The sequence below is a fragment of the Carcharhinus amblyrhynchos genome, chromosome 15 (genome assembly GCF_965287045.1).
Source record: "Carcharhinus amblyrhynchos chromosome 15, sCarAmb.v2.hapA, whole genome shotgun sequence".
In the NCBI taxonomy this organism is placed as follows: domain Eukaryota; kingdom Metazoa; phylum Chordata; class Chondrichthyes; order Carcharhiniformes; family Carcharhinidae; genus Carcharhinus; species Carcharhinus amblyrhynchos.
The window spans coordinates 3,209,002-3,235,123 of record NC_137338.1 but is presented as its reverse complement, the minus strand read 5'-3'; the positions used below and the strand labels follow the sequence as shown (position 1 = coordinate 3,235,123).

The window sequence follows — 26,122 nt, the reverse complement described above, 5'->3', positions numbered from 1 at the left end:
CCTCTACACTGTCCCCCCATCAAACACTCCCAGGACAGGTACAGCACGGGGTTAGATACAGAGTAAAGCTCCCTCTACACTGTCCCCATCAAACACTCCCAGGACAGTTACAGCACAGGGTTAGATACAGAGTAAAGCTCCCTCTACACTGTCCCCATCAAACACTCCCAGGACAGGTACAGCACGGGGTTAGATACAGAGTAAAGCTCCCTCTACACTGTCCCCCATCAAACACTCCCAGGACAGGTACAGCACGGGGTTAGATACAGAGTAAAGCTCCCTCTACACTGTCCCCCATCAAACACTCCCAGGACAAATACAGCCCGTGATTAGATACAGAGTAAAGCTCCCTCTACACTGTCCCCCCATCAAACACTCCCAGGACAGGTACAGCCCAGGGTTTGATACAGAGTAAAGCTCCCTCTACACTGTCCCCCCATCAAACACTCCCAGGACAGGTACAGCCCGGGGTTTGATACCGAGTAAAGTACATCTGTCCCAGCTGTGATGAGCTGAGATGGTGAAAGAAAATCAGGAATAAAGTATTCTGTATATGTGAGTCCTCAACTGATGAGTGTCTTCAATGATTGGTGTCTCAAAGGAAGCTGGGGGAAGTTTTTCTTCAGTGCATTGGTGATACACGAGAGTGAGGGCATCCTGAGGTCAGATTCCTTTGAGGGTGCTGAAGGGACATGCTGAGGTATCCTGCAGAGATGTCCCTAATCTTCAGCAATGGAGAAAGGTTATTGACCTGAAACCTTAACTCTGCTTCTCTCTCCACAGTTGCAGTATTTTGTCTCTAATCTTGTTCGCCTTGGTTTCCATAGATATCAGTCCCCCGGCACAAGGTGTGGATCACAGGCAAGTTCAGCGGGAGCTGGGTGAAGTCATCGTCCGTCTGCACAACCCACTTGTCCTCACTCCATCCAGTATCCAAGTCACGTGGACGGTGAGCAGCTCTTTATCTTACTGATGTCACCCTGTAAGGAGATCTCCCCAGCTGGTGTCAGCCATGGCTATTCAGGCAACCATTGCACCTTTGTATCAAACGGTTACAGGCACTGGGGGAATTCCGGAGAATCTGAACACAGCTGAAACTCGGAGTGCAGTTTCAGCCGAGTGCCGTACATTCGGGATGATGGGACTGATATACGAGGAGAGATTGACTAGAAAATACTGGAAAATCTCAGTGGGTCTGGCAGCATCTGTAAGGAGAGAAAAGAGCTGATGTCTCGAGTACAGATGACCTTTTGTCAAAGCTCAGCTTCGTGTGTGTGTGTGTGTGTGTGTGTGTGTGTGTGTGTGTGTGTGTGTGTGTGTGTGTGTGTGTGTGTGTGACTAAGGGAACAGCTGCTCCCTATCCACCCTGTCCATGCCCCTCATAATCTTGGACACCTCGATCAGGTCACCCCTCAGTCTTCTCCAGAGAAAACAACTCAAGCCTTTCCAACCTCTCTTTATAAATTAAACGCTCCATCCCAGGCAGCATTCCGGTGAATCTCTTCTGCACCCCCTCCTGTGCAATTGCATCCTTCCTACAATGTGGCGACCAGAACTGCACACAGTCCTCCAGCTGTGTCCTCACCGAAATTCTATACAACTCCATCCTGACCTCCCTGCTACAGTACACTGAGAGGCATTCACAATCATGGAGGGTTTAACAGAATAATCAAAGAGAAACCATTTCCAGTGGCTAGCAGACCAGTAACCAAATGACTCAGATTTCAGATAATTGACAGAAGAACCAGAAGGGAGATGGATTCTTTATTTTGGCCGGAATTCTCTGGTTCTTCCCTGCTGCTGCCGTGAATGAGGATGGAGAATTTGGCATCCAGTCAAACCTCCATTCACTGTAGCGGGACCAGAGAATCCTGCCGGCATGAACGGCTCGGAAATTCTGACCTTAGTCTTTGACAGGACGTGGGCATCGTTGGCTGGGTCAGCAATTATTGCCCATCCCTAATTGCCCTTGAGATGGTGGTGGTGGTGAGCTGCCTTCTTGAACCCACTGCAGTCCATGTGGCGTAGGTACACCCACAGTGCAGTTAGGAAGGGAGTTCCAGGATACCCAACAAGCTGTTATGTTCAAGAATGCCCTGCCTGATAAATTGGTGGAAGCAGATTGAGCTTTCAAAGGGAATTGGATGAATACTTGAAAAGGATAAAAAACATTACAGGGCTGTGGGGAGAGAGTGCTGAGAGTGGGACTCACCGCTCTATCAAAACATTGATACAGACACTGAAGGCTGATTGCCTCCTTATGTTCTATATTAGTGTATGACTTCCAGAACTCCTAATCCCTAATGATTTATGTAAAGATGAGGTAATATCTCCTTTGAGTGAAACCTGGTACAATGTGGGCCCAGTCTTGCTGCTATCTCCAATTATAATCATAGAAACATAAGTCTTACAGCACCAGAAGGAGGCCATTCGATACATCTCTGAAAGAAGCATCAAATTAATTCCACTCCCCTTGTTCTTTTACCATGGTACTGGAAATCTTCCATTCTTCTGTTTCAAAGCCCTCTTCAAGCCTTTGAAATCTTTTCCTAAATTGGACCCAATACTCTAGCTGAGGTCCAACCAAGTATTTGTAACTTGCTTCCTTTTGTAACTTGTGCCCCATCTTATGGTGCCGAGGGTTCCAGATGCTTTCCGTCCAGCTTCATTAACTTGCTGTGCCACACTGCGAGATATGTGCTGATGTGACCCCCTCAGGTGTCTCGGTTCCTGCATCCCCTTTAAAGTTATGCCACTTAGTCTGCAATGTCCGCCCTTTATTCCTCCTTCTGAATGCTGATGGATAGATGCATCAGGGTTTTGGGAACTAACCGCTTCCTCTCTTGGTCCCACACAGGTGGAGCGCCAGTCACAGTTCATCCAGGGTTACCGCGTGGTGTTTCGGCAAGTCTCCGGCCTTCCGAGCCCCTCGTCCTGGCAAGTGATGGAGGTCAAAGTGCCAACCGAGCGGAGCGCAGTCCTGAACAACCTGAAGAAGGGCATCACCTACGAGATGAAAGTCCGCCCATATTTCAACGAGTTTCAGGGGATTGACAGCGAATCGAAAACTGCGCGCACAACTGAGGAAGGTGGGTTGTACGAAGTGTATGGATTTATCTGTTCAGTGTTTTACAGAACCTATAACCAGTTGGATGTCGCTGAGCTGGGATATCTTGCACCATGTCCCTTCAGTTACACTCTTTTTCCAATCCCTTCAACTCCAATTCTTTTGTTTGCTTTATAAATTATTGGAAGTGTGGGGTGCAGGCAACGAGGCCTCAGGGTCCCCAGCGAAGAGTCATAGCGGTTACAGCATGGAGACAGGCCCTTCAACCCAACTTGTCTGTGCCACCGGTTATTACCACTAAGCTAGTCCCAATTGCCTGCATTTGGCCCATAAAATAATGAGGGGCATTGATCAGCTAGATAGTCAAAATCTTTTCTCAAAAGTAGGGAGTCTAAAACTAGAGGTTTTCACACAGAGGTTGGAGAGTGTCTGGAATAAGCTGTCAGATTCGCCACGATCTGAAGATCATTCAGTTGATCTTTCCCTACACCCTAGTTATGACTTTAACACTACATTCTGCACTCTGTCCTTTCCTTCTCTATGAACAATGTGCTTTGTCTCTATAATGCGCGAGAAACAATACTTTTCACTCTGTACTAAAACAATAAATCAAATCAAATCAAATCAAATGATCCAACTGGACTGAGCAATGCTGATGGGCCGAATGGCCTACTTCTGCTCCTACGTCTTATGATCTTCATCCCAACTTACATCTGATGTCCCTGGAGCTTGCTTTGTGTCCAATCCTCATTAACATCAGAACCTCCACGTAACCCAACACTTCTCTTTGGGGCTACATCCCGGAACCTCCCACTTTTCCACCTCTGGAATCTTCCTCAAGACCCAACTATCCAACCACCTGAAAGAACTCTGATCAATTTGTTAGGCGTGACTTCCCCTTTGTGAAGCCATGCTGTCTCTGCTTGATTACGTTCTGCATTTCTAAACTCTCTGCTGTTACATCTTTTATGATGCACTCTCACATTTTCCGAATGACAGAAGTTAGGTTATCTGGCCTATGGTTACCTATTTTTGTCCCCTTCCCTTTTTTGAATAAGGGTGTTATATCGGCAGTTTTCCAATCCTCTGGGACTTTTCCAGAACTTAAGGATTCTTGGGAGGTTACTCCCAGTGCATCCACTATCTCTGTAGCTACTTCCTTTAGTATCCTCGGATGCAACTCATCACGTCCGGGGATTTAAGAACATAAGAACATAAGAACATAAGAAATAGGAGCAGGAGTAGGCCATCTAGCCTTTCGAGCCTGCCCCGCCATTCAATAAGATCATGGCTGATCTGTTGTGGCTCAGTTCCACTTTCCCGCCCTCTCCCCATAACCCTTAATCCCCTCTCTTATCAAGAACCCATCAACCCGCTTCTTAAAAATATTTAGCGACGTAGCCTCCACCACTTCAACGGGCAGAGAATTCCAGAGATTCACCACCCTTTGAGTGAAGCAGTTCCTCCTCAACTCCGTTCTAAACCATCTCCCCTTTATCTTGAGGCTGTGCCCCCTAGTCCTTTATTGGCCTTTAGCCCCGTAAGTTTCTCTGGTACTTTTTTTCTTCTAATAGTTATTGTATTTATTTACATCACCCCCTTCTGCCCCTTGATTATTTGATATTTTTGGAATGTTATTTGTGTCTTCCACTATGAAGATTAATGCAAAATATTTGTTTAACTCCTCTGCCATTTCCTAGTTCCCCATTACTATTTCCCCAATTCTCATTCTCTCAGAGGCATATGGTCACATTGGCCTCTCTCTTCCCTTTTATATATTTAAAGAAGCTTTTGCTCTTTTTTTTATTTCTTGTGAGTTTACCCTCACAGTTCATCTTCTCCCTCTTTACTAATATTTTGGACATCTTTTATTGGTTTTTGAGGCTTCCTCTATCCTTTGGCATACACTAATCTTCACCACATGAAATGCTTTTTCTTTAATTTAGTTTGACATTATCCTTAACTTCCCTGGTTAACCATTGTTGATTTACTCCCTTATCCAGCTTTACTCTCTATCTAACCTCATGCTACCCTTGTCCTGGGCGTGTTTGAGGTACAGTGTTAGAGGGAGCATTCCTCTGTATCTAACCCCATGCTGTACCTGTCCTGGGAGTGTTTGATGGGGGACAGTGTAGAGGGAGTTTTACTCTGTATCTAACCCCGTGCTGTACCTGTCCTGGGAGTGTTTGATGAGGGACAGTGTAGAGGGAGCTTTACTGTGTATCTAACCCCGTGCTGTACCTGTCCTGGGAGTGTTTGATGGGGGGACAGTGTAGCGGGTAGTTTACTCTGTATCTAACCCTGTGCTGTACCTGTCCTGGGAGTGTTTGATGGGGTCAGTGTAGAGGGAGCTTTACTCTGTATCTAACCCCATGCTGTACCTGTCCTGGGAGTGTTTGATGGGGGACAGTGTAGAGGGAGCTTTATTCTGTATCTAACCCCATGCTGTACCTGTCCTGGGAGTGTTTGATGGGGGACAGTGTAGAGGGAGCTTTACTCTGTATCTTACCCCGTGCTGTACCTGTCCTGGGAGTGTTTGATGGGGACAGTGTAGAGGGAGCTTTACTCTGTATCTAACCCCGTGCTATACCTGTCCTGGGAGTGTTTGATGGGGACGGTGTAGAGATTGGTTAAATCTGTTCCAAACCTGTGCTGTTTCTTGGCTTGGGAATGTTTGAATATCAGACAGATTGGTTGAACTGAAATGGGATGCATTAACCAGCACAGACATCCTTCACCTTGACAAGTACAAGGCTGACATTTAAAAAGAAGCAGAAACTTTCTGGTGACTGAATATGTAAGAGTCCAGGTCCCACTGTGCAGAAATGAACCATCAATCATTCCTAGGATGTATTTCTAGCATCTCCACATGTGTCAGAACACACAGTGGTTTCCAAAAATCCTGCACAGAGCCCTATAATACTCAGCAACTTGCAGAATGTCATGTTAAGTTGTCGCTAATCACGAGGGGCGAACAGCACTGCAATGATTGAAACTCTTTACTTGCTGTCCTCTTTTAAGAATCAATTAGCAGCCTTTGATTCACAGAATGGAAACACAGACCATCTGAAGTGGACGAGTCTGGCTGTGCACACTGGGAGTTAGACTGGTCCCTGCACCATTCAGCTTTACGCCATTGCTTGATAGACACGAGGACTGATAATGGTGCAGCGAGGTCCATGGGAATGTCTCCTTTACGAGAGATTTAAGGATTGAGAAATATACAGAGCAATGATGCAAATGGAAATGAGATGAATTAGTTCAAACAGGTACAGGAGCAGAGTAATGGGATATGGCAAAGTTTGGATTAAGAGAGAAAAATGCATGGTGGGCGGGGATTTTACGACCTTGTTTGGGCGAGACCAGATATTCCTACCCAAGATCAAAGGAGATTTCCATTGTCAGACCCTCACTCGTGCCAATTCCGTGGCAGGTGAGGTAGTCGAGTTCCGGCCGGTATCTCTACCTCACCAAACGTTGCGTAGATAGATTGGAGAAATTGGAACGTGGAGAAGAGAAGGTTGAGAAGGAGGTTTGGTGGGGAGGTGTTCAAATTCACGAGATGTCTAGTCAAGAGAGGATTGGGAGAAACAGTTCCCAATGGTGGAAGGATCGAGAATCAGAGTGTGCAGCTTGAAGGTAAAAGAAGCAATGATGACATGAGGGATCGTTAGGCTTGGAAGGCGCTGCCCGAGCGTGGGAGCAGGATCGGCTGAGGTTTGCAAAGTGAATTTGATCCTCATCTGAAAGAGAAAATATTCATGGCTCTGGAAAAGGGGCAGAGGAGTGGCTCTGGGTAATTGTTCCTTCAGAGGGCTAGCACAGACATGATGAGCTGATTGGCCTCTGTCAGTGCTGGAAACATTCTGTGATTGTATAAATTCTGGGCCATTGTATCAGTTACAAATGTGAAAAGTCCTTGGCAGCTTCCTAATTGGATCATTTTCATCAGCTTCCTCTCTGTGGTGATGTTATTTCCTTCCTCATCTGAAGGTGATATTATTTTTTCTGCAGGCACAGTTTACACAGATGCCAGCCTTTTTTCACCTCACTCACTAAGGTATCGGGTATATCTGTGGTGATAGATCACCTATCTACTGGTGATAAGTAACAATATCCACTAGCAACTGGTAACTGTGAACCAGTTGATGGAGATGATATTGTGCAACTGCAGACGGAATTTTATACTCCAAAAATAGAGTTGGTGGTCTCGCCCTCCTGAAAATTGAAATAGGGTGGCAAAATGGCGCAGTGTTCAGCCTCACGGCGCCAGGGACCAGGGTTCGATTCCAGCCTCGGTCACTGTCTGTGTGGAGTCTGCACATTCTCCCCGTATCTGCATGGGTTTCCTCTGGGTGCTCTGGTTTCCTCTCTCAGTCCAAAGATGTGCAGATTAGGTGGATTAGCCACGATAAATTGCCCCTTAGTGTCAGAGGGACTAGGAGGGTAAATATTGAGATTACGGGGATAGGTCCTGAGTCGGACTGTTGTCCATGCAGGTTTGATGGGCCAAATGGCCTTCTTCTGCATTGTAGATTCTATGAGAAGTTTCTATAGCTGTCCTAAAAAAATTAAGAGATTAAATCTAACTAATGATTCAGTGATTTCAGCTTCCTTCCAATTCAGTGGTGTTGAATTAAATTTTAAATGTGAGCAGTTGAGTTATAGCATGTACAATGGCACAGTGGTTAGCACTGCTACCTGACAGCGCCAGGGACCAGGGTTCAATTCCCAGCTTGGGTCACTAATAGTGTGGAGTTGGCACATTCTCCCCATGTTTGCTTGGTTTTCATCTGGTGCTCCAGTTTCCTCTCACAGTCCGAAAGGTGCTCAGGTTAGGTGGATTGGCCATGCTAAATTGTCCCTTATTTTCCCAAGATGTGTAGGTAAGGTGGGTCAGCGATGGGAAATGTGTGGGGTTATGGGGATAGGGTGGGGGAAAGGGTCTGGGTGAGGCACTCTGTCAGAGAGTGTTGGTGCAGACTTGATGGGCTGAATGGCCTCTTTCTGCACTGCAGGGATTCTCTGTAGCACTAAGTGAGGGGTATGGTGAGTGCTAGCCTACTCACTCAGCCTTTGATGACAGACTGAGGAGAAATGACTCAATGCTGTGCTGTGAATTTTGTCATCTGCGAGCTCAGAGTCTTCCGTCTTCTCTCTCTTAATCTGGACAAAGTGCGAAGCACATTTACCTAACCTTCTGAGTTCACCCTCCACTGCAACTCTGTTTACTGCAGAGAGTGTTTAAAAAACAGCTCTGTCAATAACTGACCTGGCCTCAACCCCGATACCAAAGTGAGTTATGTGGTTTGCACTGTATTATTGTGTCTCTCCAGCTCTCATTCTCCATCACCTTCTCCTGATTTCATCTCTCCTTCCTTTCATCCATCCCTCTTCCTCACATCTTCTCATCTGCTATATTTCTTTTCTGTATCTCTCATTCCGTCTGTCTCTGCATCTCTCCTCTCTCCATCTCTCTCTGTCTTTCTCTCTATCTCTCCATCTCTGTCTATCTATAAAAAACCTTAAGATGCAGTCGGAGCAGAAGCTCATCCAGTCCACTCTGCCATTCGATGAGGTCATGACTGATCTGATGCTCGACTCCACTTTCCCATCATAACCGTTGATTCACTTTCTGAATAAAAGTCTTTTTCAGCCTTGAACATACTTACTGACGCCTGCAAATCTCCTCTGCAGTAAAAAATTCCACAGATTCAGTACCCTCTGAGAAAGAAATCCTCCCTCATCTCTTGGACGTGGAGTCTTTGGAGGGAGTACGGAAAATGTTTACCAGGATGTTGCCTGGTATGGAGGGTATTAGCAAAATAAACTGGGATTGTTCTCCCAGCAAACATGGAGGCTAAGGGGGCGACCTGATAGAAGTTTATAAAATTATGAGGGGTATGGATAGGGTGAACAGTTGGAAGCTTTTTCCCAGGGCAGAAATGACAATTACAAGGAGGCGCAAGTTCAAAATAAGTGGGAAAGGTTTAGTGGAGATATGTGGGGAAAGTTTTTTACACAGAAGGGGACCTGGAATGCCGTAGTGAGGTGGCTGACGCTGACATGTTAACAACATTTAAGACTTATCTGGATAGACACAGGGACAGACGGATACAGATAGAGGGATATAAACAAATATAATCACGAGCTTCCAGAGCACTTCCCCATCATCAGGGTGAGTGGAATCACTCCACTCCACTGACCTGATGAAGGAGCAGCGCTCCTAATGCTTGGACTACCAGATAAACCTGTTGGACTTTAATCTGGTGTTATGAGACTTCCTTCTGTGCCCACACCAGTCCAACACTGGATCGCCACGTCACAGTCTTAGCAAGACTTCCCTATTTTCATATTCCATTCCCATTGAAAGAAAGACCAACTTTCCATTTGCCTTCCTATCTTTCTCAATCTCTCCTTCTCACTCTGTCTCTATCCCTCCATGCCTCTCGTCTCTGTGTCTTATCCCTCCCTCTCTCTCCCCTTCATTCATTGTCCCTTTCTTCCATTCTTCTGGTGTAGCCTTTTTCACAGCGCTGCCCTTATTCCTGTCATCTTTCTGTGCCTGCTTCCCTCTCTACGTCTTCTCTTCTCTTCTTGCCTCTCTTCAGCCGCCACCCCTCACTCCCCCACCCCCCACCCCCACCCCCCGCCACCCCCATGCCATCAACATCTCCCACTCTCTGTCGGAGCAGAGTTTTCGATACCTACTTCCAGTTTCATTATTTTCCTTTTGTACAGCAAACAATTTATCACATTTCAGCAATATGTTTATCTCCGGCCCCTTGGCCTTGTCTGCAAAATAACAAATGGAGTTTCTGTGTGACTGCGCTTGTGTGATCCACAACAAGTTTTGTTTTCACAGCATGTCCCAGGGAAGGAGCTGCGAGGTGGAATAATTGACCTGTCAGGGGTTCAGCTGCGACTTTTTATCTCTTCACACTGGCGGGGAGGGAAATGAGAAAATAAGTTCCACAGCCGAAAACCAACTTACTTTTCCTCAATCTGTCTCCATTTGAGAGCAGTCACCGGCACTCCTTTGAAAGTCACGTTCGGATGACCCGAATCTCCCAGCGCACAAAGAGGCCATTCGGCCCACGTGGCCCCTCTTAACATCGGAGCCTCCTCCAACTCTATTTCACCTCAACCTATGGCTGAATCCTTTCTCCCTCGTGTTTATGTCGCTCCCCTTTAGATGCATTTAAACAATTCATCGCAACTACTCCCCCGTGGCATGAGTTCCACATCCCATCCACTCCTTCAGTAGAGGAGAAAGCAAATTACTGCCCATACTGCAAATCTGAAACAAAAACAGAAAAATGCTGGAAGCGGCGATGATAGTGATTTTTAAGAGGCGTCTGGACAAATACATGATTCGGATGGGAATAGAGGGATATGGTCCCCGGAAGGGTAGGCACTTTTAGTTCAGATGGTGCAGGCTTGGAGGCCTGTTCCTGTGCTGTCATTTTCTCTGTTCTTTGAATCTCCTCTCTACCCCCTCTCGTGCATCACATCACATGCTGAGAATGAACTGAGAAAGAAATTCTCTGTCCCATTCCTCGCTCAACAAACATTACCAAAAAACAGATAAATAGGAGTCTAAAATTATGAAGATGTTTGATAGGTTAAGACTTAAGAAAGACGTGACCTTGGCCAAAATTAGTGGCCAAAGTGATCAGTAATTGGCTCACCAGGAGAAATGTCCCAGCCCAGAGAGTGGTGAGTGTGGAACTCGCACCCACAGGGAGCGGTTGAGGTGAACAGTATCGATGTATTTAAGCTGGGTAAACGCATGAGGAGGAAAAGAATAGAAGGTTTTTCTGACAGGGAGGCAGGAGGCTCATGTGAGCACAAAGACCGGCAGAATTTGGTTGAATAAACTGTTCCCATGCTGTAGATTCTAGAAGGTGGTAGAGACTGGGAGACAATTGAAGCTTTTAAAATTGGGATTGGTAGATCTTTGTTCGGTCAGGATATTGTGGAATGCGTTCGGGTATCTGGAGTTTAACTACAGATTTGCCATGTCCTCGTTGAATAATGAAACTGATTCAAAGGGCTGAATGGCCTCCTCTTGTTCCTGTTTTGCTTATGTACTGTAACAATTATCAACCTCCGTTAGACAATGGCCTAATGGTATTATCATTAGACTATTAATCCAGAAACTCAACCGATGTTCTGGGGACCCAGGTTCGAATCCCGCCATGGCAGATGGTGGAATTTGCATTCAATAAAAATACCTGGAATTAAGAATCTACTGTGACCATAAAACTATTGTCGATTGTCAGAAAAATCCATGTGGTTCACTAATGTCCTTTAGGGGAGGAAATCTGCCGTCCTTACCTGGTCTGGCCTACATGTGAATCCAGAGACACAGCAATGTGGTTAACTCTCATCTTCCACCGGGCAACTTGGGATGGGCAATAAATGCTGGCCAGCCAGCGACGCCCATGTCCCACAAGTGAATAAAATAAAGAGAAGGGCAGAGGTAGTTACGGATGAGACCTATCCCAATGGCCATGAGGACAAACACTTGGGTTAGTTGTCAAATTACATTCTCTACCTGAACAGAGGATAAACAATAAACAATAGTCATAATTTTCCCAATATGTCATCTCTTAACTTCAAATATGATGAAGGCTCCTGTCTCTCTTGAGTTGCTAGATTTGGAATAGTGGCATCACACTTCCCCCCGATCCCCTGCTCTGCTCCATTTTTAACATCCCTCCCCCTGTGATTCTTCACTATCTTGAGGTCAAGATTCATTGCATATCCCCGATCTGAAATCATTCTGCACCTCTGTCTCCTCACCTCCTTCATCCTTCTGTACCTCCTGCGTCCTACAGACTTTGGATAACCCAAGTCAATGAACATCTCATGACCTCCTGATTGACCTTATCGTCTCTTCTACTCAAACATTGGGCAGGAATTTTCCCGCCGCGCTTAGCCAAGACTAACATCCCGCCTGAGATCAACAGACTTTTGCGTAGTCTGCTTGGATCCCATGGCGGGTAAAATTCTGTCCATTGTGTGTGAGACTGCACACCATGGGGGAAAGGGATGGGTGGAGACCATTCAGTCCCTTGTGCCTGTTCCCTCAGTTAAATAAATTATAGTTCATCTGTATCTTATTTCCATTCACCTATGTTGGTTCCATATCCCTTAATACCTTGTACCTAATACAAATATATCAACTGGGGCTTTGACATTTCCAGTTGACCCTCCCCCCACCTCCGAGTCTTCTCGGGGAGAGAGTTCCAGATTTCCACTTCTCTCTGTGTGAAGAAGGGCGCTGGATTCCTTCACTCCTGATATCATCCCTAAGTAACCTGGCTCTTAATTTAAGATTATGCACCCCCTCCCCTCCAACCCTATGTTGCAGACTATCACCGCCCCCCCCCCCACACTCCCCATACCTCCCAGAGGAGAAATAGTTCCCCCCTTATCTAATTGATCAACTCCATTAATCATCTTAAACATTCCGATTAGATCACCCCTTAATCTTCTGCACTCTCGGGAACACAAGATTAGGTTTTGCAACCTGTCATCATAATTTGTCCCTTTTAGTCTTGGTATCATTCTGGTTAATTGCACTGTGCCCTTTCCAGAGCTGGCAGCTATATCCTTCCTGTGGTTTGCGGCCCAGAACTGAATGCTTGCTCTAGTTACGACTTACCCAGAGTTCTACAGCTCCATCATAGTTTCCATCTGTCTGTAATCCAGTCCCCGTGAGAGAAAGACAAATATCTCATTAGCCTTCGAGGTTTTTTTTTGTCTATGCCCAGTAGAGGGTGGCACAGTGGTTATCATTGCTGCCTCACCGCGCCAGGGTTGGATTCTCGGCTTGGGTCACTGTCTGTGTGGAGTTTGCACATTCTCCCCGTGTCTGCGTGGGTTTCCCCTGGACACTCCGGTTTCCTCCCACACGCCAAAGATGTGCGGGTTAGGTGGATTGAACATGCTGAATTGCTCCTTAGTGTCAGGGGCACTAGCTGGAGTAAATGCATGGGGTAATGGGGATAGGGCTTTGATGGGATTGTGGTTGATAAAGACTTGATGGGCCGAATGGCCTCCTTCTGCATTGTAGGGATTCTATAATAGCTTTCTCGTGATTTCTGTACCTGGAGCCAGAAATCTTGCCGCTCCTCCACAGCCCTTGACAGGTTGACCATTTTGGACGACCTTCTGTGCATCCAAAGTGAAAGATCTCAGCCCTCCCTGTGTCTGCCGGAGCTTTTCCCTCTCACTTTCTCTCCTTGCAACATTCTATTCCCTTCGATGTGCCATCTAATTCGCATTCAATTCAAAAAACAAAAAAAAAACCCCGTAGCGCTGGTAATATGTGCCACACAATGGCCCCAAACTCAAAAGAAAAACACTCAACTCCTGTGGAATCAAGTAATTTCATTCCTTCCCCTCCCCCATCACAAAACACAAGTGACCCTGTTCAACACCCTTGAAGCTCAGGCTGCCAGTAATCAATCCAGTCTTTTATTGATGCTTTCCACAGAATCCCATTAAGAGTACTTTACGGCACAGCACATGGAATGAAACCTGTACCAAATGTTATTGTTCATTAAGACATTAAGCACTGTAGCCGCGATTTAACCCTCTGTCTGCCTGCCTCCTTCCCTTCCTCCCCCACTCCTCCCTCTGCATCTCCCATAAAGACATCTACATGCCTGCTTAATCCACCATGGACAGATTCATCAGCAAAGCTTCTCAGGAGCTGAGTGAAGGAACCCGACGTCCTTGCTCCTTTTTCTTATCTAATAAAACGTTGGGGTTTACGAATGCTGGTTCCCAGCCAGAGGTCACGGTGAACGAGGCAGCACAAACATCAGAAATGCAGCCTGCAAACTAACGAGTGAATCGTCACATGGTGGATAGGGGTGAACTTACCTTTCTGTGGGAAATAGGGTGGTCCTTTCACCGGGCGGGGCTCTGCCGAGAGTGCAATGTCATCTCGCTGCCTAAAGACTTGTTAAAATTTTTTCTCCTTCCACCTATCTCCTCCCCAGTCCCCACAGCCCTCCACCACCACTTGTCCCACCACCATTCCCTCCCTCGTGTTCTCTGCAATCTCTTGCTCCGTATGAACTCGGGCTGCTTTTCCTCCACACGGAGTTTCCCACACATTGGCCCTCTATTAACTTCATCATGCACCATTGAGTGCTGGGGAACCTCTTGGAGCGCTGGGTGCTGTGTGTCCTACTTTTGTCTCTATTTATTAGTGTCACGAGTATGGCTTACATTAACACTGCAATGAAGTTACTGTGAAAATCCCCCAGTCGCCACACTCTGGCGCCTGTTCAGGTACACTGAGGGAGAATTTAGCACGGCCAATCTACCAAACCAGCAGGTCTTTCGGGCTACCCTGAATCTCATTCACCCATCACCCCCTGTTCTGTCTGGATCTCCTTTGCCACCATGTCCTCAACTTTAAAATTCTTATTACCCTCTTCAAACCTCTCCATGGCTTCACCTCTCCCGATCTCTGGAAGCTCCTTCAACTCACAACCCTCCAAAAACTCTGTGTTTAACCAATTGCTCACTCTTGGGAGTCCTTGATCAAGATTCTCTTAAAGTTAACGTCAGCAGTTAGGAAGGCAAATGCAATGTTAGCATTCATATCGAGAGGGCTAGAATACAAGAGCAGGGATGTACTTCTGAGGCTGTATAAGGCTGTAATCATATCCCATTTGGAGTATTGTGAGCAGTTTTGGGCCCCATATCTAAGGAAGGATGTGCTGGCCTTGGAAAAGGTCCAGAGAAGGTTCACAAGAATGATCTCTGGAATGAAGAGCTTGTCATATGAGGAACATTGGGTACTCTTGATCTGCACTCGTTGGAGTTCAGAAGGACGAGGGGGGAATGTTATTGAAACTAACAGGATACTGTGAGGCCTGGATAGAGTGGACGTGGAGAGGATGTTTCCACCAGTAGGAAAGACTAGAACCAGAGAGCACAACCTCAGGGTAAAGGGACCATCCTTTAAAACGGAGATGAGGAGGAATTTCTTCAGCCAGAGAATAGTGAATTTGTGGAACTCTTTACTGGAGGAGACTGTGGAGACCAGGTCATTGAGTGTCTTTAAGACAGAGATAGATAGGTTCTTTATTGATAAGGGGATTGGGGTTATGGGGGAAAGGTAGGAGAATGGAGATGAGAAAAATATCAGCCATGATTGAATGGTGGAGCAGACTCGATGGGCCGAGTGGCCTAATTCTCCTCCTATGTCTTATGGTCTTTTAAGTATCTTGAATTTTCAATTTTCCCACATTGGAATTCTGGAATTCCTTATAAACCTCTCTGCCTGCCTCCTCTTTCTACTCCATTAAATTGCTTCTTAATTCATTCCTTCACTGGCTATGGCTGCCACTGGCAAGGCCAGCATTTATTGCCAATCCCTAATTGTGATGAACTGACTGGCTCACTAGGGCTATTTCTGAAAGTAGTTGAGAGTCAACCCCATTGCTGTGGCTCTGGAGTCACATGTAGGCCAGGCCGGGTAAGGATGGCAGATTTCCTTCCCTAGAGGGACATTAGTGAACCAGATGGGTTTTCATGTTCGCCATTATTGAGAATAGCTTTCAATTCCAGATTATGTTAATAGAATTTAAATTTCCGCTAGTTGCTATGATGTGATTTGAACCCCTGTCCCCAGGACATTACCCTGAGCCTCCAGACTTCGAATCGAAGAATCATTACAGTGCAGAAGGAGACCACAATCCCACCCAGGCCCCATTCCCATAACCCTACATGTTTATCTTGCTAATCTCCTGACAGTAGGGTCAGTTTAGTATGGCCAATCAACCTAACCCGCACATCTTTGAACTGTGGGAGGAAACCAGAGCACCCGGAGGAAACCCACTCAGACACAGGGAGAACGTACAGATTCCACACAGTGACCCGAGGCTGGAACTGAACCCGGGTCCCTGGCGCTTTGAGGCAGCAGTGCTAACCACTGCGCCACCGTGCCATCCTTGTGACATTACTTTTTTTTCTCATTTGTGGGACATGGGTGTCGCTGGCTGGCCAGCATTTATTGCCCATTAATTTCACCTTGGAGGGCAGTTGAAAGTCAACCACATTGCTGTGGCTCTGGAGTCATATGTAGGCCAGACTGGGTAAGGATGGCAGATTTCCTTCCCTAAAGGACATTAATGAATGAGATGGGTTTTTTCAACAATCAACAGTGGTTTCACAGTCATGAGTAGATTCTTAATTCCAGATTTTTTTTATTGAATTCAAATTCCACCATCTACTGTGGCAGGATTTGAACCCGAGTCCCCAGAACATTAGCTAGGTTTCTGGATTAATAGTCTAGCGATGGTATCACTAGGCCATCGCCCTCCCCTGAATTGGAACCATCTTCTTACAACTTGCCTCTTTGACCAAGCTTTCGTTCACCTGTCCTAATGGTTACTTACGCGGGCTGTGTATCGAGGTCGCTTTGAGAATGGCTGATGATCGGGGAACATTTGACTCTGTTAAGGATGAGAATGTGAAAGTTGAGACGTTGCTGGAAAGAAAGCCCGTGTGCAGACGGCAGAGTTTTGGAGTTTACAGAAGGTGCTGGGTGGGAGGCTGGCCAGGAGAGCACTGGGATAGTGGAGTCTGAGTGTGACAATAACGTGGATGGGTGTTTCAACAGCAGGTGCGCGGGGACAGACGTCGAAGCACCTAACTTGCGAAATGGCGTTTAAATGTTTGTAGGGGGAGTTGTTTTATGAAACGGCCGTATGTATCTCTTACCCACGGGGAAGTGGTTGGGTGGAATTGGCAAATGTGGTGTTGTGAGATCTCACTGCACTTGCTGCTAGCTGGATTAATGCTGTGTGTCCCTGTGCAGCTCCCAGCGCTCCCCCCCAGTCTGTCACTGTGATGATGGTCGGGAACCACAACAGCACCAGCATCAGCGTCTCCTGGGACCCCCCACCACTGGAGCAACAAAATGGCATCATCCAGGAGTACAAGGTAAGCTACCGTCCTGAGGGAGAGACTCTGGCTGGGGATGGGGGAGTTGTGTCGGGGGGGGGCGGTGGGTTAAGCCGTGGGTCAGCTCTCCTTGTCTCAAGTAGTTCACTGTCGATTCAATGTTTCTCTTACCCCCACCACCAGCACCAGCCGCCCGCACCCCCCCCCCCCCACCCCCCCCTTCTCTGCTCCCCGCCCCCCTGGTGAAGGGTAAAGTCTGTTCCTTCAGTGTCACTGGGTCAAGTTCCTGGAACTCGCTGCCCCATTGTTATCTGAATGCCCCCTCACCACAGGGAATGCAGAAGGAAGCTCACTGCCACCCTCTCTGGGGCAATTAGGGATGGGCAAACTCCTTCCAAATTTAGAAGGATGAGGGGGGATCTTATAGAGACGTGTAAGATAATGAAAGGGATGGATAGGGTAGAGGTAGAGAGATTCTTCCCGCTCAGAAAGTACAGCAGGACTAGGGGGCACAGCCTCAAGATAAGGGGGGGGTGCAGTTTAGATCAGAGTTGAGGAGGAACTTCTTCACTCAAAGGGTGGTGAATCTCTGGAATTCTCTGCCCGTTGAAGTGATGGAGGCTATCTCGCTAAATATGTTTAAGTCATGGGTAGATAGGTTTCTGATAGACAAGGGAATTAAGGGTTATGGGGAGAAAGCGGGAAAGTGGAACTGATCCACTTTAGATCAGCCATGATCTTATTGAATGGCGGGGCAGGCTCAAGGGGCTAGATGGCCTACTCCTGCTCCTATTTCTTATGTTCTTATGGCAATAAATGCTGGCCCAGCCAACGACACCAACAATCCATGAAAGAGTGAAAAAGAAAAGAATTATCACAGCTCTCCAACTTGGCCTCCAAAACCTATTCTTTGCGTATAAGATTAGATGGGGGGGACAGTGATGGAAAGCTCTTTAACATAAGAACATAAGACTGTGGAGGGCTTCAGAGTTAACCTATATCCACTTCTCAGAGTTCACAACAGACTGTTTCATCGCAAGGTCAGAAGTGGGGCTGTTCACTGACGATTGCACGATGTTCAGCACCATTCACAGCTCCTCAGACACTGCACAATCATCTAGGTTTGAAATGATAATTGGCAAGTAATATTCACGTCACACAATGACTGACTTCAACAGGACAGAATCAATACTCTGGTGTGCAAGAAACAACACTTTTCACTGTACGCTGATACATGTGACAATAATAAACCCAATCAAATCAAAAACCAAATCTAACCATCTCCCCATGACATTCAAGAGCATTACCATTGTTGAATTTGATTTGATTTGATTTGTTATTGTCACATGTATCAGTGTACAGTGAAAAGTGTTGTTTCTTGCGTACTATAAAAACAAAGCATGCCATTCATAGAGAAGGAAATGAGAGACTGTAGCGTATTACAGTCATAGCTAGGGTGTAGAGAAAAAGCAACTAAGTGCAAGGTAAGTCCATTCGAAAGTCTGTCAGCAGCAGGGAAGAAGCTGTTCTTGAGTTTATTGGTATGTGACCTCACACTTCTGTATCTTTTCCCCGATGGAAGAAGGTGGAAGAGAGAATGTCCGGGGTGCGTGGGGGCCTTAATTATGCTGGCTGCTTTGCCGAGGCAGTGGGAAATGTAGTCAGAGTCAATGGATGGGAGACTGGTTTCTTAACATTCTGGAGGTTTACAATTGACCAGAAGCTGAACTGGACGAGCCGTATAATTAATGTGACTACAAGAGCAGGTCAAAGGCTGGGAATTCTGCAGTGAGTAACTCAATCCCTGACTCTGCAAAGCCTGTCCACCATCGACAAGGCACAAGTCAGGAGTGTGACGAAATACTCTGCTTGTCTGGACGCGTGCAGCTCCAACAGCACTCAAGACAAAGCAGCAAACTTGACTGGCACCCCATTGGCACAGCAGCAACTCCGTTGACAGTACTCTCCAGGCTGAAGACCAACGTAACAGAGGCATCAGAACACCATCACCTGAAGGTTATCTTCATGTCCCAAACAATCCCGACTTGGAAATATATCAGCTGTTCTTTCACTGTCGCTGGGTCAAAATCCTGGAATTCTGTCCCGGACAGCAGTGCAGGTGTCCCGACAGCACACAGACTGTGATGATTTAAGGCAACCCACCAGCACCTTCTCAAGTGTGCCTAAGAATGGACAGAAAATGATCGCTCAGGCGCCCACCTCCCATGAATGAATATAAAAATTGCATTCCGTGTTGTGATAGTTTTGAATACACAGGGTCCTTTCAGCCAGAGGAATATTTTCTTGTTCAGTCGTATTTTGAAGGTTTCAGACTAATGCACCATGTCTCATTCTCTAACGGAGCCAGGGGTGAGCACTCCATTAATCAGCAGCAGTGCTCTGCAGAGCTATGCAATGCCTAATTAAGCAAATCTATAGTCTTCCTTGCCCAAAAGATGCTGAAACGACTGTTTTCCTTTGAGTTTGTTGTTTGTCATTTCATTGCGCCTAACTAAGTGAAGGAAGTTAGTGCTTTACAGAGTAAATCTCCTTCTACACTATCCCCATCAAACATTCCCAGGACAGGTACAGCACGGGGTTAGATACAGAGTAAAGCTCCCTCTACACTGTCCCCATCAAACACTCCCAGGACTGGTACAGCACAGGGTTAGATACAGAGTAAAGCTCCCTCTACACAGTCCCCATCAAACACTCCCAGGACAGGTACAGCACGGGGTTAGATACAGAGTAAAGCTCCCTCTACACTGTCCCCATCAAACACTCCCAGGACAGGTACAGCACGGGGTTAGATACAGAGTAAAGCTCCCTCTACACTGCCCCCATCAAACACTCCCAGGACAGGTACAGCACAGAGTTAGATACAGAGTAAAGCTCCCTCTACACTGTCCCCATCAAACACTCCCAGGACAGGTACAGCACGGGGTTAGATACAGAATAAAGCTCCCTCTACACTATCCCCCATCAAACACTCCCAGGACAGGGACAGCACAGGGTTAGATACATTTCTTTTTTATTGAATCCTGCGACTTCACTGAGTGAAATGGACAAATTGTGACATATTTGTTGAGATTTTGATGTTACGAAGCAGATTGAGCCTGTCCCCATCAGCAATTGGATAACATACAGATAGAAATAACAGTGTCTATCCCACTGTGCGCATGATTTGTTTTTTAATTAAACAACAAATTGGCGATTAATGAGGAGTGACAAAGAATATCAGTGCGACTCCATCGAACACAATGAGGCAGCAATTGACCCTCACGGCATCCATCTTCTGGCACTAAGCAGAGGCAGTAAGGGTTATTTTTACTGCCAGCTCCTAGGCTCAAATCTATGTCCTTGTCAGGGGTGCTGCCATTTGGCAAAGCTGGATTGGCCTGGGTGGCCACCTACACCAGGCGTTTGGGCTCTCACCTCTACAATTGATGCGACACAATGGCCACACACGTTGCACTGCTTGGCAAGTTGTGGTCCCAGTAAAATGCAGATCACCTATCAATCGAGAGCACTCATTCCTGGAACCAGGGCAGGTTGAAGAGCTCCCTGTCAACCCCATGATGCAAAGGTATGGATAGGGTAGACATGGAGGTCTAATGGCTGTGGAGGCCTGGTCATTGAGTGTTTTTAAGACAGAGATAGATAAGTTCTTAATTAATAAGGAGATCAAGGGTTATGAGGAAAAGGCAGGAAAATGAGAAAAATATCAGCCATGATTGAATGGCAGAGCAGACTTGATGGGCCGAGTTGGCTAATTCTGCTCCTAAGTCCTATGGTCTTATGGAGTGATGCTTCCTCTTGTGGGGCATTCTAGGACAAGACGCCGTAGGATAGGGGGCAGCAAATTTAAAACAGAGTTAAGAAGAAAGTACTTCTCCCAAAGGGTTGTGAATCTGTGGAATTCATTCCCCCAAAGTGCGAGGGATGCTAGGATAGTGAGTAAATTTAAGAAGGAGTTAGACAGATTTTTGATTGGTAATGGGGTTGAAGGGTTATGGGGAGAAGGCAGGAAAATGAGGAGCGTATCAGCCATGATTGAATGGCGGAGCGGACCCAATGGGCTGAATGGCCAATTCTGCTCCGATATCTCATGAACTTATGAACCCCCTCCCCCCTTGCCACCCACCCCCTCCATCTCCTCAAGTTACTGAGTAGACCAGCAGAACTTCACAACTTCCCAATAAACCATCTGTCTTCAAGAGTAATTGCACACAGCAACAGCCAAATGTGTCTATGCTTTCCCCTCATGGTCTTCATGTGGAGGAGAAGTTGGTTGGGGTTATCTGATGTGTATCATTGGTCACCATGATGTTGTGTACCTTGCATGACCGACCTCAGGAGTTGGGTTTGATGTCTGGATCATCGGTGTCGGAGTATAATCACTAATCACTGAGATTGGGGAATCCCAGGAACAGACTCACACAATAAGCCTGTGACATTAAGCAGCCTGAGGAACGCGTTGCCTTGGTTTGCCTTGTGATGTTCATCTCTCCCCTTTCTTTCTGGTGCCCGCTGACAGATTTGGTGCTTGGGCAATGCCACTCGCTTCCACATCAACAAGACGGTGGACGCTGCCATTCGCTCGGTGGTGATAGGTGGCCTGCTCCCCGGTGTGCAATACCGAGTCCAGGTTGCCGCCAGTACTGGTGCCGGTGTCGGTGTGAAGAGTGAGCCGCAGCTCATCATCATCGGTAAGCGGTATTCCAAACAGCCTTCCCTCCTTCCTTCCCTCCCTCCTTCCCTCCCTCCTTCCCTCCCTCCCTCTCTCTGAGGCTGCCGTCCCTGAATCAAACTTTTCGGTCTGATCTCCGTGATCTACCAGGTGTTGTGAACAGATCCCAGTCACTCCTCACTGTCTCTGAGCCCAGCCACACCTTGTCCGGGATCTTCCATCCCGCTCGCCTTGGGAATCGGAGCAGGGGTTGGCGGGGGGTGCTGACCATGCAGAAGTCCGTTGGCCTTGGGTGGGATTTTCCAGTTTTGGGGCAAGCGCGGCTAGAAAATCCCACTCTTTGACTTTAAAGTTCTACTGGTTGTTTTCAAGTTTCTTCCTGGTCTGGCCTCCTCCCTATTTCTGTCATCTCCTCTCGCTTAGCAACCCTCCTGTACCTCTCCGATTCGCCAATTCTGGTCTCTCGCACAGTCCAACCCCAGTTTTAATTGCCCCACCATTAACACCTAGCGGCTGCCGGTATGATATTCACACCCAGTAGTGTCCTGTTGTTATAGTAAACGTATAAATATCATAAAAGATAGGTTTTGGAATCTTATCACTGCACAGGGCTATACAAGGCCTGGGGCAGCATGATGGCACAGTGGTTAGTGCTGCCATCTCACAGTGCCAGGGTCCCAGGTTCAATTCCCAGCTTGAGTCACTGTCTGTGTGGAGTTTGCACATTCTCCCCGTGTCTGCCTGGGTTTCTTCTGGGAGCTCTGGTTTCCTCCCACACTCCAAAGATGTGTGGGTTAGGTGGATTGGCCATGCTAAATTGGATATGCTAAATTCTTCCAGCGTCCAAAGATGTGTGGGTTAGGTTCATTGGCCATGCTAAATTGACCCTGGTGTTGAGGGATTGGCAGGGTAAATATGTGGGGTTACAGGAGTAGGCCCTGGGTGGGATCGTTATCAGTGCAGGCTCGATGGGCTGAGTAGCCTCCTCCTGCACTGTAGGGACTCGATGATTCTATGAAAGGGGGAACTCGTAGCATTTATTTTTGAAATTCCTGATGGAAGATGGCTGGTAAAGGAATGGCGATGTACTTCCCGCAGGGGGTCGCGATGATGACATCTTCATGACCGGCCCTGGCAGCAACAACAGCATCACAGAGCAGATCACGGATGTGGTAAAGCAGCCAGCCTTCATCGCGGGCATCGGGGGTGCCTGCTGGGTCATCCTGATGGGCTTCAGCATCTGGCTGTACTGGCGGAGGAAGAAGAGGAAGGGACTTAGCAACTACGCAGGTGAGTGGAGTGCGGGGGGAGGGGGGAGAGGCCACAGGGGAGAAATGCCGAGTGACCACCCCCCCCCCCCAACTGCCGTCGCCCAGGGGAAAGTTGGGTCCTTGCTTTTGAGGAAGGTCATTGAGGAATGTGAAACGGCTGAGAGTGAGCAGCCACCCAGCAGGCTCTGGCAAGTCTGCCATCCCATTTCTGCCTCAGGATACTTCCCCTGGTCAGTTCTATTGCACATTAATTGCCCCTTTCAGGTTAAATTGGCCATGTTCCACTTGGCAAGGGGAATGGAAGCGGGATGAGGAGGGTGAGCGACAGCAGCTACCCAAAAAAGGGAGGAGGAAGTGAGTTCTACTTCCACATCATACAGAGCCAAGCCATCCCTGTATCTGCTCAAACCAACTAAGTTGCACATGTGCAAATTTGCTCTTAGCCTTTGGAAAGCAGGCTTCCTTCTCCAATCCTGTACTGAATCCATACAAGCAATATCTTCCTTCACCCCTGACAAAGGTTCAGGAACAGAGGAACGCATTACCAGACTATGGGAGCAGAAGGAACATGGCTCCATTTAGATGTGGGTGATGTTAAACCACTTACAGACCAGTCAGTGAGTTGCGATTGTTGTTGTACAGTTTAATCCCTGATCTGTGTTGAGTTGACAGTTGGGTCTCCATGGCAATGTTACAGTCGGTTTGAGAAACGTGAGGATAGGAAGGAGGGAGGGGTGAGATCAGCCACATTCCTGAACCCAGTCATTGGTAAATGCCAACACCATCTGTGGACAGGATCGGATTTCCAGCTCTGTGGTAAAATGAGCTCCCAAACTCTCGCCTCTCACACGAAGAGTGGCCCTAAGTGGAGGTTCTGGGCTGGGCCGGTGGGTGCTGGGGTTGAGTGGGGGGTAGGGTGCGGTTCAAACAGGACAAAGATCTTGTTGGGTGGGCCGAACATTTATGGAGCAGTAACCCATTGAAAGTGAGTGCCCACAGGAGAGAAGGTACAGCAGTCCATGAGAAAGTTGATACAGGAAAATGGAACAGCGCTGTTAGGGAGGGAGTTCCCAGATTTTGATCCAGCAACAGTGAAGGGAATAGAGATATGGTTCCAAATGGAGATGGTGCGAGGGGAACTCACAGGTGGTGGTGTTTCAGGACATCTGCTGCCCTTGTCCTTGAGTTTGGAAGATGCTGCTGAAGGAGCCTTGGTGACTTGCTGCAGTGCATCTTGTAGATGGTGCCCACTGATGCCACTGTACATCGGTGGTGGAGGGAGTGAATGTTGAAGATTGTGGATGGGGTGCTACTCAAATGGGGCTACTTTGTCCTAGATGGTGTTGAGCTTCTTGAGTGTTGTTGGAGCTGCACCCATCCAGGCAAGCAGGGAGTATTCCATCACACCCCTGACTTGTGCCTTGTAGATGGTGGGTTGGCTTTGATTGCGGCTGCCTGTTTTGGAAAGCAGATACAAACGGTAGGCTGGAACAGGATTCGGGTGTTCAATACTGAGGGTTAGTGTGCTCGCTTTGCAATGTATGTGCTGTGATTTAGCTGTCACAATCCCATTTACCAGTCAGTGTGATAAACCAGGTGAAGAATGCTGCTGATTTGAAGATGGCTTTGCGATAGAAGAAGTGAAACGATGGGGAAGGAATGGCTGAGTTCAGTTCCCGCAGGCAGATGAGTCCCCTCTTTGCCCTGGGGCCTGTGTTATTTGGCCGACCTTCACTGAGGCCCTTCCAGAATGGAAAGTCCACCAGGCTGGCTGAACGAATGAATGATAGGGCGCTTACCCCCACTTTCTCTGTCTCTCAACTTACTCTTCACTCTGACTTTGTCAATTGCAGACTCCCCTCACTCTCACTTCTGATTGGTTTGACTGTTTGCTTCTCTCCACGACTTGCTAACGATTGGATAACTGCTGGAAACCCGCCACCAATAAGAGGGTGCCTGCGGGAGTTAGTGCCTGGAGATTGGTTGCTTCTCCTAATTTTTTTTTTTGGTCTGTGACTCACAAACTTTCTCTGTTCTTCTTTTTGTTCTTTATTGCAGTTCAGTCTTTCACCTTCACCCCGGCAGGTACTTCTCCGTTTGTCCGTCTCTTGCATGCCGTCGTAACGGAATGAGATAACAAACGGATTGCATTCCCCCCCCACCCCCACCCCCACCCCCCCCACCCCCACCCCCACCCCCGCATGCTCCTGTCACCTTCGTCTTCTGCACTCCTCCCGTTATCTGGGGGGAGGGGACCATCCTGTCACCCAGTTAGGGGGAAGGTGGGGGTTGGAGTGGAGGTGGGGGTGATGGGGGAAGGGGAGGGAGGTGTGGTGGCAAAGAAAGTGACCACACCATTGGACCACAGTACTCCGCTCACATGTCAGTGGTTCCTTTTTGTTGAGCTCTAACTTAGGGAGTCGGATATTGAACAGTCATGCTGCTAAGCCCCTGCCTATGTTGATGGGGGTTGGTGGAGGGGAGTCCAGAGTGGGATACCTTGTGGTGAGGTGAGTGTGACGTCTCCTGAATCGAGAGCAGTGCAGGAGCACAAATCCAGACCCACAGCCAAGCTGAGCGAAAAGCAAACGGCTCTGCAGGAAATGGAGAGCCACTTGGTCGATGCAAAGTTGATGGAGCTTTGAAGTGTCACTCCCAAGGCCTCATCGATTGAATTGATAGGAAATGCTGGAGACCATCAGGCCCCTCGAGCCTGGTTCTCTGACTTCAGTGGGACTGAGGGAGTGCTGTACTGTCAGAGGAGATGAATCCCGAGGGAAATTCTCATGAAGCTACTTCAGTAAGAAGTCTGACAACACCGGGTTTAAGTCCAACCGATTTATTTGATAGTAAACTCTCAAGCTTTCGAGGTTTCCCTCTTTGTCAGGTGAATGGAGAGTTCTGGCCTCAGACAGAGCATATAAAGCACAGACAGTTTACAGATTACTGATTAGAATGCGAATCTTTACACCTAACCTGCTGTTCAAGTCTTAAAGTGGCCGGCAATGTGAGTGGAAGGAGCACTGATCACAGTTTAAAGAGATGTGTATTGTCTCCAGACAGTACAGTAAGTGAGGTTTTGCAAACCCAGGCAAGTCACGGGGGTTACAGATAGTGAGACATGAACCCAAGATGACCCAAGATGTCGCACTATCT

At 47.4% G+C, this 26,122-nt stretch overlaps 1 protein-coding gene across 14 annotated transcripts in view; it reads left to right on the top strand.

Moving 5' to 3' along the window:
* robo2 (roundabout, axon guidance receptor, homolog 2 (Drosophila)) overlaps positions 1-26,122 on the top strand; it is a 509,899-nt gene that overhangs the window by 412,090 nt on the left and 71,687 nt on the right. For 7 of the 14 annotated variants that reach the window (XM_080203346.1, XM_080203345.1, XM_080203352.1 and 4 more), the window contains 6 exons: positions 828-949; positions 2,858-3,089; positions 16,920-17,044; positions 21,543-21,714; positions 22,794-22,985; positions 25,025-25,051. In XM_080203346.1, coding sequence (XP_080059472.1) covers positions 828-949; positions 2,858-3,089; positions 16,920-17,044; positions 21,543-21,714; positions 22,794-22,985; positions 25,025-25,051 — 870 coding nt within the window. The remainder of the gene's footprint in view (positions 1-827; positions 950-2,857; positions 3,090-16,919; positions 17,045-21,542; positions 21,715-22,793; positions 22,986-25,024; positions 25,052-26,122) is intronic. The other 7 variants (XM_080203357.1, XM_080203355.1, XM_080203348.1 and 4 more) reach the window with 1 other exon arrangement.